The following is a 17,412-nucleotide window of genomic DNA, read 5'->3' as shown; positions in this document are numbered from 1 at the left end:
CTGTGCAATCCAGTGGGGTTAGCTATCTCCCCTGATCCACAAAAATCATGTAGCCTCTCTTCCCTTCTGCTCAGAGGAGGGAAGTTCTACTATGTGGGCTCAGCCATGAAGAGACATTTGGTGTCTCTAAGACATCTTCAGACTACAAGGTATGATAAATGTCAGTGGGGAAGGAGAATGGATGTTATCGATGCAGTTATGATGAATCCTCTCATTGTCTAAAGAAACAGAAGTATTTTGAAAGCACTGGCATTGGTTGTTTTAAGGGAAGAAAATTTACCCCTTGTTTACTATCCTTGCCCCCAAGAAAATGCCTCGTTCTTATTGATGGGACCTTTGGGTATGTCAACATTGTGGGGCCCTCACCATGCAGATGGCATTGAGGGCTGTGTCAGCCCCAACGCTGAAGTCAGAGCCAGGGACATTGTTGGAAACAGTAGCAGGAATGACTACATATGGGATGCAGAGCTCCTCAAACTTTGCACGGCCTTCCATCAACTCCAGAGCTCCTGTGTAAGCCTGGGAGAGAAAGGGGAGGGGAGAAGTGGAGAGAAGGAAGCGGCAAAGTTCATTGTCAAAAGGAACTGTACAGGGAAAAAGGGTAGAAGGAGGGTAGAAGAATAAAGTTAAGAATTCAGGGGAGGGGTTTTTCTCACCTCAAAGCCCCCAATAATGATCAGGCCCTGGATCTTAAACTTGGTGATGTTAGCACTGATCTCCTTAAAGAGCTTCTTGGGCAGAGTCCTGGAAGGTGCAATGAGCTTCAGGTAAAGATACAAGAAAATCTAGAGGACAGAACCCTTCCGTTGAAAAGGCCTTATATTTGCACAAATCACAAACGTTCTGGCTAGTGTCTTTGCCCTCCTTGCAACATCTCTGAGCTTGGATGATGGAAGGCCCAAAGGTAGAAAGGTCTAGAGTTCAGAAAGGTGCAAACACTAATGACCTAGTGAGATGGTGCCCCCTTCCCATGGGGCACCCTGTTGGTGATTAAGCCTGAGTCTGAAGCAACAAAGCTCCAATGGCATATTCCTGAGAGTTTAATAATTCCCACTTACCTCTTGGTTCCAAGTTTAGAACCTCCTTGCCCAGTCCAGCCTCCAACATAGGTCCAGCCAGCTTCCTCAATCTACAAGGGAAGGACACTCAGCAGTGAGCTAGTAGAAAAAGAAATGGGCAGAAACCAAACAAAATGGGCATCTTGAACCAAGATTGGTATCTTCTGGTTTCCTTCATTTTGGGAGGGACCTTGACCCCCATCTTTTTGAGTATCTCCTTCCCACCAGCCCCTGCTTGCTTCCGAGGGTGATTCTCCCCTTCCCTCCAGAGCTGTTGGAACCTAGGGAAAATGGAAATTTACTCCCTGTACCTACTCCTTCCCCATGCCTCCTTTTTGGTTCCCAGAATCTGTGCCCTTGGCTCTAAATCTTACTCCTCATACCTGACCCTTGGCCAGCCCCTCGAAGCCGTCATGTACAACCAGCACTTGGCTTCCCTGGATAAGCCCGATTCTCACAGAAGAACGAACAGCTGCATTCATACCTGCAGCTGGGGCTCCCACATTCATCACAGCCACTACATTCTTAAACTTTTGGGAGCGATGGGGGGAAGAGGAGGGAACAGAGAGAGAGAGAATGTGAATCATTAAAGGTGGGTAGAAGGGAGTGTGGAGATCTTTGAGGGGATTTGTATATTCTGTCCCATCAGGACATGTTCTAGTGTCCCCCTCCCACTGCTGTGCCAGGATCCTAATGATCACTAATGCCAGTTACTATTGTCATCTAAAAATTAATGAGAAACCCTTTTAGAAGGACCTGGGGGCCTGTCAAATTTTTCACTCTCCTAGTGCTGAGTGAAGAGATAGATACAGAAATCCATTCCCCCAACTGTTCCCTCCTCCCCCTGCCCCCACCACCTTTCCTTTGCCAAGGTCCCCTGCCTCTTCTGCCCAAGGCTAAAAGTCATTGATAAGAGGCTTAATTAGAAAGACAATGGGGGCACAGAGAAATAAAGACATCGGAGGTCCAGAGATGGGGCAATATATGTGGTTGGATCATGGGGAACCTGGGGAAGGAGAAACACCCCAGAAGATACATGGGTGGGGCAAGGGTACTGTCACTGGAGCACCTGGGAGACTAGGAATGAGAGGGAGGGGGCTTTGGGAATTGTATTAGTCCTACAGGAAAGTATGAGGAGAAGCTGAATTGAAAAATTGGGTTGGTGGGTCTGTTAATACCTGGTTAATCACTGGGGCTTTGACGTGAGCTAGCCGTGTGTATACATCCCAGTTGTTCTGGAAGCTCCTGAAAGGACAGGTAGAGGAAGAAAAAAATATAATCATGTCAAATCCCTTGCCCAACAACCTTGGGGACCCATCACTTCAACTACCTGCCCCAGTCAGGCATTAAAGCAGGCTAAGGGTCTGGGAAGAAACCCTAAGTTTAATTCTCCTGCTCCCTAACTGTCTAGCAGAAGCTGTTGACCCCAGAGAGCTTATTAGCAGGCACAGTCATATAACAGAAATGAGCAATGGAGTTGGAGTCAGAAGACCTGACCTCTGTAATCTTGGGAAAGCTGCTTATCATCTCTGAGCCTCAGTGGAAAAAGATAAGGGTTGGCCTGGATGACTTTCTAGCTATAAATACATGATCCCACAATCCCTAGGTTGGACAAGGCCTCCTGATCACCCTTCAGTCATCTTCTTGAAGGAAATTGGAGCAAACAGGATGAGGAGGAAGAATGGGAAGCCCGTATCTTTTTGTCAGGAGTTGCCACATGCAGACTTTTCTGGCACCTAATCCCTGTCCTTCCGCAATACCCAGGTAGCTCCCTTGTCCCTTACCGGCCTCTCAGCTTCATGGCATCATCAAACTTCTTATTTTGCATGGCCTTAGTCACATCTTTGGTCTGAAGGAGGAACAGAGCCACAGTCACTGCTCCAGAACAGGTGTTTTTATGTCTGGATTTACATACCCAGAGAAATCCCTTCCTCTTTGAGGAGGTCCATTACAGGGCCTCCGTTTTCCATTTTTTTCCCCTGAGTTTCCCCAACCAGGGGAAGAGTCTTGATTTTTTTAAGCGATGGAAAACAAAAAGGAGGGTTCTTTATCATTGATGTTATCCTCAACTTTCAACATCCCAGCTTCACCAATGTGGTTGGTGTTCCTTAAACCATATAGAACATGAAAAAACAAACCCTCCTAGTATCACCTGCTTCCCTTGCTAGTTTTTTGAATTCCTGGGGCTGAGAGGAATGGAGGCCTCGAGAGGATCCCTTAGATTGACACTGAAAATCAACCTCAAGCATCCTTGCTTCAAACCTAACACTCATGACCTCTCAGCCCTATGGTCATAGTGGAAGGCATATGGCTACCCTCTCCTACATGTCTCTTGGATTTCCCGTGAGCTCCAGGCTCAGAGATGGGTCTGCTGGGAGAAAGATTTGGGGGAAATACTCACCACCTGGACACACTCCATGAGTGGTAGACGCACAGCCTGGTTACCACAGAGGCTAACTACACAAGCTGGGGTGTCTGGTGTTCCCTCCAACAACGCCATCACAGCCTCCATCCCCATCCTGCTACCCTGTGGCAATCAGGAGAACAACCATAGTCAAGGGTAGGGCTCTTTCTCTTACCTCAGTCTTAGGAAGCGCCAAGCGACCAAAAACTCATTCCAGACCATATGCGGGGTGGGCCAAAAGTCATGATGTTTTAATAACTTTTTGAAATGTATTTTTTCTTCATTTTTTGCCATTTATGAGATTTATTTTTTCACACCCAATGTAAATTCATTTCCTACATATACTGTATATGATGCTATGATATTGTAAATTAAAAATAAAGGAGTTATTCAATATTGAAATCCTTTCATGACTTTTGGTCCACCCTGTATATGTTCCAAACTAGAGTGCTGGGGCCTTGCATTCATTGTACTCTGTCTCAGTACGCATCATAAAGCTAAAGATTAGCAATGCCACTCTGACTAGGGAATACAAATTCTATCTTAGAATTGTATCTGGTCCTAGGCAGGGTTTAAAATGGCAGAAAAGATGAAGGGAAGTAAAAATAAAAACTAAATTAAGTAGCAACATTGTTTCACAGCTGAGAAAACTAGGACTAGTAGATGAGAGGCGCCTCTTCTTTGCAGCTAACTGAAGACAAGGGGGCTTAAACGATAGGAAAAAAAGAAAGATTGGGGACACAGGAAGGTTCTTCCTACCCAGAGGCAGGGGGAAAACACAACTTCAGAAGGCAACAATCTGTGATTGTTGGATCCCCGTATACATCTGCATAGCAAAAGGCCTTGTCAGTGGATGGTTCTGATGTCTACAGCTTCTCTTCAGAAATCACCACCAAGAGCAGGATTTAGAGAGACTATGTTTGGGACAGATGGGCTGGATTGAGAGGAACACAGATCTGAGATTTTCAGGCTTTGTCTCCATCGCACAGAGAAATTTGTTAGTTGCAAAGTACCTTGTCCCTGCCTATCTAACTCATACTTGACCCACTGGAAGATGGGAGAGGGGCAGGGTTGAGAGGGAGGGTGTTAAGGAAGGAAGTCAACAAAAGTGAGGCTTCTGGGTGGACAGGACAAGAAAATCCCATGGTTCCTACCAGAATTCGGTCAAAAGCTGAGGGGGTACCACCCCGTTGTACATGTCCCAGGACAGTGACACGCGTATCATATCCCAAACGCTTCACCACCAGCTGTGGAGAGGGAAAATTTAAGAAGAGATAGAGACATCAAGTGAGACAAGAAGGGAAATAGTCACAGAAAGACTTGGGATGGGATGAATATACCTCTTATAATAATCAAACATTTTACATTATAAAGGATAGAAAGTAGAAAGGATTAGGAAAACACTGAGCTCTTCTGGGAGCAAATGTGTAGAAGAGCATAGTATGGTGTTACAGAATGCTAAGGAGGTTATAGATATATTTAGAGGATAAGGGAACTAGGGATAAAAAGAATTGAGAATTAGAAGTCATAGAAGCATCGGTATAGGAGAGAGTGGTGGAGGAAAAGGGATAGGAATAAAGGATTTTGGGATAGAGACACAAAGAATCCAAGGGAATTAAGAGGTGTGTAAGGAAGAAGGTGTGGGTATGGGTTAGATGTATTAACTGGGGACTCTGCCTCCAGCCACTAACATCCTTGATGTACTCAGATGTGATGGGTTTCCCATGCCTGTCAATTGCTCCTTCAGCCACGATGATGATGTTGAGACGGGAACCACGGCACCTTGTCTGGCCAAGAATAGGAGATGGTCAGTGGGATAAGGGCAGTTCAGCAGAACAAGAATAGTTGTTAAGAATGAGAGTGGGATGAAAACAGATTTGGGAAAACCTTTACCTCAGTGAGCCTGCGGCAAAGATGATCCTCCCAATCATCATCTGGTGGACACTCAGGAACAAAAACCCAGTCAGCCCCACAGGCAATAGAGGTGATCAGGGCGAGATATCTGGGGTGAGAAGCAAAGAAGCCTCACTCCATAAATGTCTCCACCCAGGCAATATCCTGCATCCAACCAGATGCTACTCTGTTCCCCTCCCAGGTACAAACATTTCATCCTCTAAAGGCAGCCCCCACACTGTAATCAATCCTCTACTCTAGATTGGTGAGAGGTCTTGGGTTTCCACAGGTGATTTGAGGTGGTAAGGTTTAGGAAATCTTCTGTTCTAATTCCACCTCCAAAGGAATATCTTGGGAAATGTAACCCAGTCACCATGGCCCTCCAACCTTAGTGAGTGTAAGTTTGGGCAGGAGTGTGGGATGAGCAGCATGAGGTCCTAAGTGGCAGTGCTTCTGTAACCCTTTGGACTAGAGGAGTATCTGTCCAATCCCTACAGCCATTCTAGAAGGAGGGGGTAGCAGTGGTAGCTCGGCTACACATGGGAATGAAAAGGTAGTGCAGAGTCCTGGGTCCATGGGGGTGAATGGATTAGGATGGAGCCCTTACCCGCAGTGCCGGCCCATCACTTCCAATACAAAAGTCCTCTGATGACTGAAAAAGATGAATATGGGAGGAAATCAGGTATTTTGATCACCAAGATCTAGATATCACTGGTAGGTCCTCTAGCCTTCCCCTGGAACCCTGGAGAAACTATAGTGCAGTGGGATCAGAGGTCCAGATTGGGATTAAGACAAAATTTCAGGAAGCCACTTCACTTCTGTGAAGGTTTCTCTCTTAGTCCTGAGGGAAACTGGTGGGGAGAAGAGTCAGTTCTAAGACCTAATACATGATCCATTAGACTCCAAATCAGTTAGAGGGGGAAAGGGAAGAGAAAGGATTAGATTGAACTTAAATATCCAGAACCTCTAGGCAGCAAATCAAAATCTGCTTTGGTGGGTTGAAGGAAGGGAGGAATACTGCGGGCTCTTCAGAACTGATTCGGCCCTATCTCCAACCCTAGAAGAGTTCACATTGGCTCCGGAAGCTCTAAGGTGGCCCTTCAAGGTGTAGCCTGGAAGTCCTGAATTTACTGATAAAGTGTTAAACTTGCATTTGGTGAAACAGGACAGTGTGGGCCATTTGGGTGGAGTTTTATCCAAAAACTACCCCAGTCTTAGAAAGTGGTTGTTAAAGTCACTGTAGCCCTTTTGCCCCAATTAACCAACCTGTCCCAACCCTCCACCCAGCTATATCTCCCAACTCTTAGCCCTTCTCCCACCTTTGGGCTGTAGTGGTGATAGCATCCACAATCTCTATGATACGGTGTAGGGCAGAATCAGTACCAATGGTCATGTCTGTGCCACAGAAGTCATTGTCAATGGAGCCAACCAAGCCTACAATATTCAGGTAGCTGGACTTCTTCGCCTCTTCTTCTGTGATCTTGCCTTCCAGGTAGGAAGCAGACCAAAAGCCACAGTTAGAATCCATAATGAAAAGGGAAGGAACGACAGCCCAAAGAGTGGGCAGTGGAAAAGGTCAGGGTACAGAAGGGACCATTAATTGTTCCTTACTGCTAGGCAATACTGGGAAGCTAGGTAGTGCAGTGGATAGAGCACTGGGCCTGGAGTCAGGAAGATCTGAGCTCAAATCTAGCCTCAGACAGGTAGTGTGACCTTGAGCAAGTCATTTAACCCCTTATTTGCCTCATTCCTCACGTATAAAATGGGAACAGACCGGAGAAGGAAGTGTCAAACTACTCCAGTGTCTTTGCCAAGAAAATCCCACGAACTAAAGTTGGACACGACTGAATGACCAAACAACAACTGCTAGGCAGTAGCTTTACAGCTACAAAATCAAGTTCTTGAGAAGTGCTGAAAGAATTAACAAGCTGGAGGGGGATGGAGGGTAGGCGTAGGGAGGAATAAGTGGCACTAGACCATGGCAGGGGCTTCTCACCATCTTTCTGTAACTCGGCCAACAGGCTACTCCATTCAGCACGGAACGTGTCTGCTCCAGTGAGGCTGCCATCACCCCCAATGACACACAGATTGGTGATCCCAAGTTTCACAAGGTTGCAGGCAGCTTGAAGTCGGCCTGGACGTTCAAGGAAATCTTTGCACCGGGCGCTACCTATCACTGTGCCTCCCTGTGGGAAGGATCATACATATATATATATTCCAGCTGCTGCCTCTAAACACGGGCTGCTCTCCCTGTTCAGCTCAGCCTCTTGGAGCTGCCCCATCTCCCACCCAGCTCCCTTAAGTGCACCCTCCTCCTCCAAGAACTCTTTCCCCTGATTCTCCAAGTTGTCAGTGAGGCTGGGCCATGATTAATTTACTCTGTGTTTATTTAGTATTTACTTTGTTGCACATGTGTTGCATTCCTCCAACAGAACATAAGCTCCTCATGAGCAGGGGCTGTTTTGTTTTCAGTTTTGTACCTAAAACAGTACCTGGCACATTGTAGGTACTTACTAAGTGCTTTTAAAATTAAATTACTAATCTGAATCTGTTCCTGCAGAAAGGTGTGTGTGTGTGTGTGTGGGTGTGTGTGTGTGCATGCACACATATGCACATGTGCACTCACACACACTACAGAGACACCATCATGCTGTCCCCTAGTCCAGTCTTATCAGAAAGTTGATTCTGGGGCGGCTAGGTGGCACAGTGGATAAAGCACCGGCCCTGGAGTCAGGAGGACCTGAGTTCAAATTTGGCCTCAGACACTTGACACTTACTAGCTGTGTGACCCTGGGCAAGTCACTTAACCCCCATTGCCCCGCAAAAAAAAAAAAAGTTGATTCTTCCTTCCAGGTGGCCTCTTGACTTGGTGTATCTGAACTTTTTGAACCTTCTTAAAGCTAAGTGGAGGGAGTAGTAGATTTTTCTTAGCAACCTGGCATCACAGGATCGAATCTAATCTCCACTGGGAAGGTTACTGTTGTTGGAATTTCAGGGTTTTTTACTCTTCTTGACCTCCCCCTTTCCACCACCTCCCCATTTGTACAAGATTCTGTTCCTCATTTCTCCTTTCAATCCCTTGAATCCTAAGGAAAGTACTAGGTACCAGGAACAGGAACTAGTGTCCAGTTTCAGGCAGGGATGAAGATGCCTCTGGCTCTGGAAACCCTCTTGGACCCCCAGAGTGGCATGGACACTTCTAGGGAGAGTGTAGGCATGTAGGGGATTGCAAGAGCTTCATCAATTCTGAGGCATCAATGATGTTAAAGAGTTTTTAGTATCTCTGCCCTGTCCTCAGAGTGTTTTATAGAAAAAAGCCATCTGGGGGAACCCTAAGTACAGCCATAGGCAGGCCCCAGGCCCTGAAGAAGGGCTTAATTAGGTGTGACAACAGGAGGGAGCTGGGAAGGGGCACAGAGATCAGAGGTAGGTGTGTAAGGCTATCTGCTGTTCTCTTCAGCTCCAATAGTGACATTTACTAGTTGGATGACCCGGGAGCAAGTCTGTTAATCTCTCTGGGCCACAGTTTCCTCATTTGTAAATTGAGAATAATTGGTCTACCACACAGGATTGGAATAAAGATACCATTTTGTAAGCACTAAAGTGCCAATAAATGTACATTAGTGTTATTATTTCTAGAATTCACAACATGGGAATGAACATTATTGCTCTGCTGGCTCTCAATAAATACATGCGATTGGGGGGTGGGGTATGAGAGAGGGTGACACCTGATATGACTACAGTAATCTGAGCAGAGGCCATGCTGAAAGTGGCAGAAATGTGATTTTTTTTTTGAAACCTAGTAGATTTTTGGAAGTTCTCTGCAAGGCTGCCTGAGCTTGTAATGCCTCCTAATCTCCCTTCACCCTGCCCCAAACTTTCTTCCCTGAAACCTAATCACTATCACATGGTTAGCTCACAGGCGTTGGCTCTGCTGCTGGGTCTAACTCCTACTCTGCAGTCAGGTTATTTTCAGGCCCAGACCTTCTCCACAATCCTAAAACAGAATCTGTTTATATGCCCACTCCCAGATTCCTGCCTATGACCTTTCTCAGAAAGATCAGACTATCTTAGGGATTGTCTCATGACCATCCCCATAACAGAAAAACAAAATGAACTCCCAAAGCATAAAAAACAAATAGAAAAAGCTGCCCCTTCTCTGTCCTTGAAACCTTCCACATCTAACCACTGGGGAATGGAGTTTGAAAGGAGACTCAAACGGAGAGCCAGGGAAAAAAGGAAATGTTGACTGCAGGTCTCCTGGAACGTACCAGCTGGACGATCATGGAAACGCTTTCCCAATTGGCCTCTTTGATGTTGTCTCCACCATCTACCAGACCTTGATAACCCTGTAGAACACAGAGGATGATGGATTTAGAGGTCATCTAGTCTAACTCATTGATTTTACACATTAGGAGACTAAGGCCCACAGTCACAAGGACAGGAAAGAGCAAAGACCCCATTTTCATTGACTCCAAATCTAACATTGTTTTCAACACATCCATTCCACTCTTGCTCCATTTTTCCTGCATCCTCTAAGGCTGAATGAATTCTTGGGAAAGAGCTAGGTTTACTTCCAAGTTCTTAATCACTAAACCCCCTGAGAATGAAGTCCTTTTTTTCCAGCCCATGGGGGAATCACCCATTTGTGCTGTCTTAAATATGTGCCCTTTTAAGTTATTCTATTTAGTTTCTGACTGAGGGAAAAACAGCTCTTGCCCTTAGTCCCTGTACATTGGGGAGCTTCTCTCTTCTCCTTGTTCCTTAAGAAGGGGATCCCTCAGTATCCCCATCACTCACTGCTCAATATTCTCTCATGTTTAACAGCAAGCAATCCTATCTTTCAAACCTTAAAGTCCTACCTCATCCCTTATTGTACAGTGTTCAAAGAAGATGGGTAACTAGGGTCTTCCTAGACAATTAGAGGAATTTAGAAAAGGGGGCATGCCCTGAGGAAGGAATGGACGACTAGGTTATAGAAGGCCAGATAGAATCATCCAAAGGGGAGTGAGGGGGATGAAGCCAAATCAGAGAGGGAACCAAACTAAGAAGATAGCTGAAAAGGAGGGGCTGATACCTCAGGATTAGAATCTGGTCAAGCAGAAATTAGAGAACTAGCCAGTAAAATTTCTCCCATCTTGAGAAAAATCTTATTTTAGAATCAGGTTACCTCAGTTTTATTCCTAGCTACATTCAACTTACTGTGTCATTGACCACCTCACTCTTTTATCTCAGTTTCCCTCTCTGATGAAGAAGCAAGATCAGGTATATATGGAGTGGCTGGCAAACATGGCTCTTCCTTCCAAGTTAAGCTCAAGGTAGAAAGGAAGAGCAGCAGCAAAGGGCAATGTTCCCTATACCCTGGAGCCCTTAGGAAGCATGGCTCCATCATCTTGTCCATCAGGTTAGAAAGGACTGGCCTGAGGAAGGAAAGTGCCCTAGAGGAAAGGTCAGGAGTGGGGGTGCTAAGTCAGAGACAGTCTTACCGATGGCAAGTGGAGAAGAGAGGGAAATAATGGAAAATTTGGTCAAGGAATAAAAAGTAAGTTTGTCCAATGAGACCCAAAATCAGAAAGAAAAAATAAGATGAACTTGGGAGGTCCCTGTAACTTCTGGGGGAGGTGGGGAAGGTAGAAGAGGGGAATTCCATAATATGTGCTCTAGCCTCAGTGAGATGGGGTGGAGGGTATAAGACTGAGGAGAGAACAGAATAGAGAGAAGGGTAGGGAGTGGATTACCAACCTCATGGACAAAGAAAACCCTTGCTCCAGTGAAGAGCCCAACACGCACCACAGCTCGGACAGCAGCATTCATACCTGTGTAGAGAGGGAAAGAGAGAGGTCAGGAAAAAACAGAGGATAATGGGGTGGTAGGAGGGGAGAAGGGAGTGAAACTCATTCAGGCTCTAGAAAAAGGAAGGCAATCTTTTCCTGCAGGCTGTATTCCCTGAGTCTGGGATGCCATCCTCATCCAAACCCATGAGAATAAGTCATTTCTCCCTCCTTCATTTCAAAGCCATTATATACCCAGCCCCTTCCTAAAAGCTCTTTGTGAAGCAGAGATAATCTGGTCTGCCTTCTACACCAGTCCTAAACATTTAACTTTGATTCACCTCCACGATAACAGATATATTCCCAGGGTTTTCAGTGAGTTGTTTGAAAGGTCTGGTCCCTGCTATTCTCTCAGGGCCTCTACCCACATACAGTCGTATGTGGCCAAAAGGGGGTAGAAAGAGGGAATTCCCCTTCTACAAGCCTGGGATTCCCCAGTCTACCCTTCCTGACACTGGTCAAAGTTGCTGTAGCTGAGCTCTATTTCATTCTCTCTCCCTGGGTTCCAGTAGTCAGTCACTCAATCAACAAACATTGATTGAGTACCACCTAAATCTTGATAACAACTCATGTTATCATAGCCCATCTGGAGAAGAATGAGGACCCCAAATCCCATGATATCACAAGCCCAAGTGGTAGGACTGACAACTCAATGAAAACGTGTGAAGGGAGGAAACGAGTTCTAGAAACTTTTCAAGACATTCAATAATTCCAGATTCATTTTTTAAAAAAGAAAATAAGGTCGGGGTCATAGCAAAGCAATCAGAGGATTGAGAAGGGTATAGCATGGTCAAGCAAAGTAGGATCCAACATGAAACTCCAGATCCAGAACAGTTTTGAGGGCAGGCACTTGGGTAGACAGAGAGCTGAGCAAAGCCCTAATTAGAAATGTTGCACCACAAAGCACTCTATTGGTAGAACTAGGGAGGCATGAGTTAATTCCCCACACAATTTGAGTAAGGGAAGTTATGATGCATACCTAGGGCAGTTTGGGTTAACCTTGCCCCAAGGTGGGTCGAGGGGGAGCCCAGCTGTACATAAGACCTTTGGGAAAGAAAAGTAGAAAAGCAGCTTTGGGTGGGGAACTCCCAGAACCCCAGGGTACCTCCTGGCTGACTGCTTATCACCTTGCTGAATATTTTCATGTTTTTGTCATTCCTGAACTGCTTTTAAATTACTTTTGAATTGCTTCTTTGGGCTGAGAAGCAATATGGAATCTGATTTTAGTAAAAATATTGTTTAATTAACAAACTCTTGGGTGGTTCATTGACTCGGATGCAGAAGAGCTACCTGACTGCAAACCCAGGGTAAGTGACATGAAACAAACCCTAATGTTTGGGAGGAGGGGTTGGACATTGCCCTGTGGAGAGAAAAAATCCTTGGACACCACAGGGCCAGTGCTGACAGGCTGCCCATCCCTCACTCCTCTCTCCCCACCCAGGAATCAGACCATCTGGTAACCTCCTATTTAAACTAATTGTTCTTGGTAACCGGGAGCTGAGGCCAGGTGTTTCCTCATACCCAGCATCCAAGAAGCCTGATTACTGGGGTTAATTAATCTGTATACTGAGGAGAGCTCAGAGCCACTCCTCTCTCCATGAAATATAAAATTTGAACTTAAAGGGCCTTTAGACATCATCTATTACAACTCCTTCATTTTATGGAGGAGGAAAATGAGGACCAAGAGCGGGAAAGGGGCTTGTTCAAAGAGCAAAAGCTCATTCAAACCCTTACTGAAAATGAGGCTGAGCTGAGGTAGAGTTGAATGGAGGTCAAATATTATAGACTCATAGACTGTTAGAGCTACATGAGACCTCTGAAATCACCTTGAAAAAACTTCTTCATTTTATGAAGGAGAAAAGAGACTCAAAATAAATGTCAAAGCAGAAATTAGAGCCCAGGTTTCCTAACTCCTAGTCTAATACTTGTTCAGCCAAGATGCAGAGATGTGACTTTTTTGGGGGGGATGATAGATCTTCCTGAGCACTGGTCTCCAGTCTCACAGTTGAGGAGTCCTCCAATCTTTCCAGGTACATGCTAGCCTAAATCTCACCCCAACCCACCTCCACCCTTCAGGTCCCACTCTCTGAGGTTCCATGCCTTAGGAAAGGTCAAGATTCCAAAGATCCCTAACCACAGTACCACCGGTACAGAGAATGTTTTCTGGGCTTGGAGTCAGGAAAATCTTAGTTCAAATCCTGACTGTGTGACTCTGGGCAAGTTTTAACCTCTCTCAGCCTAAATCCCCTCATCTATAAAATGGGTTGTTTTAGGGATTAAATGAGGAAACACATGCAAAGCACTTTGTAAACCTTAAAACATTATGTAAATGCTTGAAAAAGTCCTTTGGATCAGGGAGGCAGAGGCATCTCCAAGAAGGCTCAGTTCTGGCAGAGATGAAGGTGCTGCCTCTTCCTTCCCTGGCTCTGTCCTACTTAATGGGCCTCTCTCTTTGTGGGTTGATCATGGGTTGCTGCCAGGCCCAGCAACTGTACTTTCTCCCTCCCTAGGTGGTGAGGCATGCTACAATGCAACCTTGAAGAGCAACCTGGTTAACACTAAGGGTACTGGTGAGGTTTAGGACTATCTTCCTGGCCATACTTCAATCCCTGGTGGATGTGATCTCTGCCCTTTTCTCACCAGACAACCAATAAGCTGGGCCTGTCATACTCATAGCAGTGTCCAAATATCTCAAGCTCCACCCCATACCTCTTCTTTAGAGAAGTATAAGTACTCTCAGCTTCCTTCTCCAACCTAGTTTTCTCCCTCCCCTCCCTCAAGCTATAGCAATGGCACTGAGCCTCTGAAAGAGGTTAGAGTCCATCCACACTGCCAAGCCTTCAGTTTGGGTTGGTAAATTGCCATGGTGGCCGGTCCTGGCTATGTGTACTCCCAGGACCCTTCTCTCAGTCTGTCTTAGAGTTAGTTTGGGGGCATTTAGGGAGTAGCATTACATAAAGCCCAATTTTAAGTATCTGAGCTTAAGGCTTTTTGCAGGAATGATCTTTTAACATCAGAACCGAGGCCAGAGCTATAAAGCAGGGCATTGGAATATGGGGAAAATAACTCATATGGTGGGTGGGCAAAGAAACTTGAGATAATAGTGATCATATTTAGACCTTGCCTTTATATAAGCACTCTATAGTTTTTTAAAAAAACACTTTTACATATATTATCTCATTTTATCCTCATAACAGCCCTGTAGGTAAGGAAGGTATGGTCCCCATTTGATAAATGAGGAAACAAAATTTCAGGTTAAATGAATTGTTTTAGGTCACAGAACTAGTTCGTGATATAGTTGGGCCTAGAACTTTTTTCCAGACTTCTAATCTAGTTTTCCTTCCAGTGGATCATGAAGGATCCCTGAGATCTAATCCTGGCTCTGCTCTGACTTTCTTTATGATCCCAAGTAAATCTCCTACCTTATTTAGGATTCTCTTTGATCCTATAAAATCTTAACCCCAATTGCCTTAAACATCTGGGGCCATCTCCAGTCATTCTGATGTCTATCTTGCCACTGGACCCAGATGGCTCTGGAGGAGAGAATGAAGTTGGTGACTTTGCACAGCCCTCCCTTACTTAAATCCAATTCATTGCAAGTCATGACATCTGTCATGGTCCTCTTTGAGAATGAAGGACAAACAACAAGATTTTAGCATCTTCCCTCATCATATGAGCTTGCCCCTTCCCTGTTCCATGAAATAAGAAGATATTTTTGGTGGGTGGTAGGGAAGGGGGGGCAGTAAGGGTTGGGGGTAGTGTGAAAAGTGTGATTCTACCAGTTATATAAATAAGGAGAAGGAGGTACAGAGAGGATTCGAAACTTTTGACCACAGCTGTATGTTGTCATAGGTGGAGCCAGAGTCCAGATTGCCTAGCTCTCATCCTAGCACTCTGGACACTGTATGAGCACCTGCTACCAGCCTGGGACCCAGGTGCAGAAAGAATGGACTAGAGAGTTGAAGTCTAGAGTCAGGCCTGGCCGTGTCCTCTGGAGGTCCAGTTCTGTGCCTCAAGACAAGATGGTCACTTCTGCATTTGAGGTAAAGAAGTTTCACAGCCTCAACTTCTGGAACCTGTCTCTTATACCTTATTTCTCTGGGATGAATATCAAGAAAGCCTGGAGGGTGAAGACCCTGGGACCTTTAGCCCCTCCCCTGTCCTGCTTCAGCCCCGTGGCCTAGTCTGACTTCCAGGCAGTCCTCATCTGTCTTTCTTTAGCTTCTCTGTGTCACACTAACCCTCTTGAACAGCCACCAGGACCATTAGGGACAAGAAGAGGAATAGGGTTACAGGCCCCACCTGGAGTGAATCTTCAGCTGTACCAGAAGCCCTAAAACGTTATAGGGAACATCACAGGCACGTAATTCAGATTCTATAATTACTGCCTAGCCGGGAAGAGGTAATGAATCAGGCAGAGAGCAAAGGAGTTTCAAGAAAGGTAGGAAGAGCCCCCCAAAACTAGGGGAAGCTTCAGCTAGGAGTGCCCAGAAAGACAGGTGATTGAAATTACAGACTGGGCAAGATTAGACAGAGAAGGCTGAATTCAGTGAATTTGAAAGAAGTTGGTCAGTTTCTTTCTGGATTGAGGCTAAAATTCTACAAGGCAAGAACTTGAATTGAAACAGAAATAATTAAAACTAGACACAAAGAGAATTGTCTAAGTGACATGGTGAACATACAACTAATAGACATATTGAAATCTCTTTTAAAATTAAATAGACAGGGGCAGCTAGGTGGCGCAGTGGATAGAGCACCGGCCCTGGAGTCAGGAGGACCTGAGTTCAAATCCAGCCTCAGACACTTAACACTTACTTAGCTGTGTGACCCTGGGCAAGTCACTTAACCCCAATTGCCTCACTTTAAAAAAAAAAAATTAAATAGACAATTATATACCTGGAGAGAGCTGGACCACTAGATGATCTCTTGAGGTCCCTTCTGGACCTATGATTTGTTCCATGAGGCTCAATGATACTCAGTTTATGAAACTGAGAGGACAAGTTGACATTGAATACATTTACAATTCCTGGATCTTCACCTTTAGGGATGAGCACGTAATAATCTTGGTGCTAACCTCATTTTTGGTGGATTTGATGAAGTTCATGAGCTTGTGTTGACATAGCTCCTAAACTCTGAAAGAGCCAAAAAGTCTGTTTCTGATCATTCCCACAACATCCCCCAAGGACTAGCTGATCTTGCCCAGAGACTCTGAATGCCTACCCGTGGGGACTCTCCCTCATATTGTCTTTGCTACTAGAGTGGCTCCAGTCTAGGCCCTTGTCTTTATGTTAGGCTCCACCTCTGTTTGAGTTGCCTTTCAATATACCCTCATTTGCATTCCCTTCAAGTTATCTATATCTTGTATGTACACAAGAGCTTGAATATTGTCTCCCCCATTAGACAGTGGGCTCCTTGAGGGCAGAAATTGTTCTGCCTTTCTTTGTATTCCTGGTCCTATCACAATGCCTGGTACACAGTAAACACTAAATAAATGTTTGTTGACTAATATTTCAGTTGAGAGCCTCTCAAGGCTTTGTTTCTGCCTCTCTGTCCTGTTCTGTCCCTTTGCCTTTTCAGTTGTTATTCTCACTTTCTTTAGTTCCCAGTCCATAAATGCTATAGGCACAACTCTGCACCTGTTGCAGAATCCTGGAAAAATTTTTGTTTGGAAGGAGACCAGTAGCTAAATTAGATAATAACAATAAATCAAATTTAGATTGTACTTCCCCATTCACAAAGCACTTGACTTGATGGCAGCTCCAAGCAGTAAATCACATCTAAGCTACCTTTGAACCCTTAAGATTTTGTAATTTTATATCATCTCACCCATCTCTCTCTGTCTACAGAGAGAAAGGCCCTTCCATAAACACTATGCATCTGTTCTATTCAAGACACTGTGCTAGATAGTGGCAATATGGACAAATAAGAAATAATTCCTGACCTCAAGAAAGTTCCGGACTTAGGTCTTCAAGGAAGGAGCGATTATCCTAGCCACTGCGTTTTGCCACTCAAAATCTAAAATTGAAAGGGATACTATCCTTGAATGAAAGGAAATTTCTTTATATTTCTGCATAGTAGAAAGAGCTCTAAATTAGGAGTCAGAAGATCTATACTATATTGCGGTTAGTCAATCAACAAACACTTACAAAGCACTGATATGCCAGGCATTACCCTAAGCACTGAAGGATATCAAGAAAAGTTAAAAAGAAACAACCAACCATTTCTA

The 17,412-nt window shown here is 45.0% G+C and overlaps 1 protein-coding gene across 3 annotated transcripts in view; it reads right to left on the bottom strand.

Annotated features, from left to right (window-relative positions):
- The window catches only part of PFKM (phosphofructokinase, muscle), a 50,422-nt gene that overhangs the window by 4,055 nt on the left and 28,955 nt on the right, over positions 1-17,412 (bottom strand). For all 3 annotated transcript variants that reach the window (XM_043965978.1, XM_043965977.1, XM_043965979.1), the window contains exons 3-17: positions 11,098-11,171; positions 9,627-9,704; positions 7,352-7,541; positions 6,675-6,840; positions 5,963-6,007; positions 5,356-5,464; positions 5,154-5,249; positions 4,617-4,709; positions 3,460-3,585; positions 2,843-2,907; positions 2,237-2,303; positions 1,442-1,588; positions 1,059-1,129; positions 657-744; positions 367-519 (exon numbers count right to left, since the gene is read on the bottom strand). In XM_043965978.1, the coding sequence (XP_043821913.1) occupies positions 367-519; positions 657-744; positions 1,059-1,129; positions 1,442-1,588; positions 2,237-2,303; positions 2,843-2,907; positions 3,460-3,585; positions 4,617-4,709; positions 5,154-5,249; positions 5,356-5,464; positions 5,963-6,007; positions 6,675-6,840; positions 7,352-7,541; positions 9,627-9,704; positions 11,098-11,171 (1,568 nt within the window). The remainder of the gene's footprint in view (positions 1-366; positions 520-656; positions 745-1,058; positions 1,130-1,441; positions 1,589-2,236; positions 2,304-2,842; positions 2,908-3,459; positions 3,586-4,616; positions 4,710-5,153; positions 5,250-5,355; positions 5,465-5,962; positions 6,008-6,674; positions 6,841-7,351; positions 7,542-9,626; positions 9,705-11,097; positions 11,172-17,412) is intronic.

Source organism: Dromiciops gliroides, chromosome 5 (assembly GCF_019393635.1).
Source record: "Dromiciops gliroides isolate mDroGli1 chromosome 5, mDroGli1.pri, whole genome shotgun sequence".
In the NCBI taxonomy this organism is placed as follows: domain Eukaryota; kingdom Metazoa; phylum Chordata; class Mammalia; order Microbiotheria; family Microbiotheriidae; genus Dromiciops; species Dromiciops gliroides.
The sequence above is the reverse complement of the archived record's forward strand: the minus strand, read 5'-3'. Positions and strand labels throughout refer to the sequence as shown.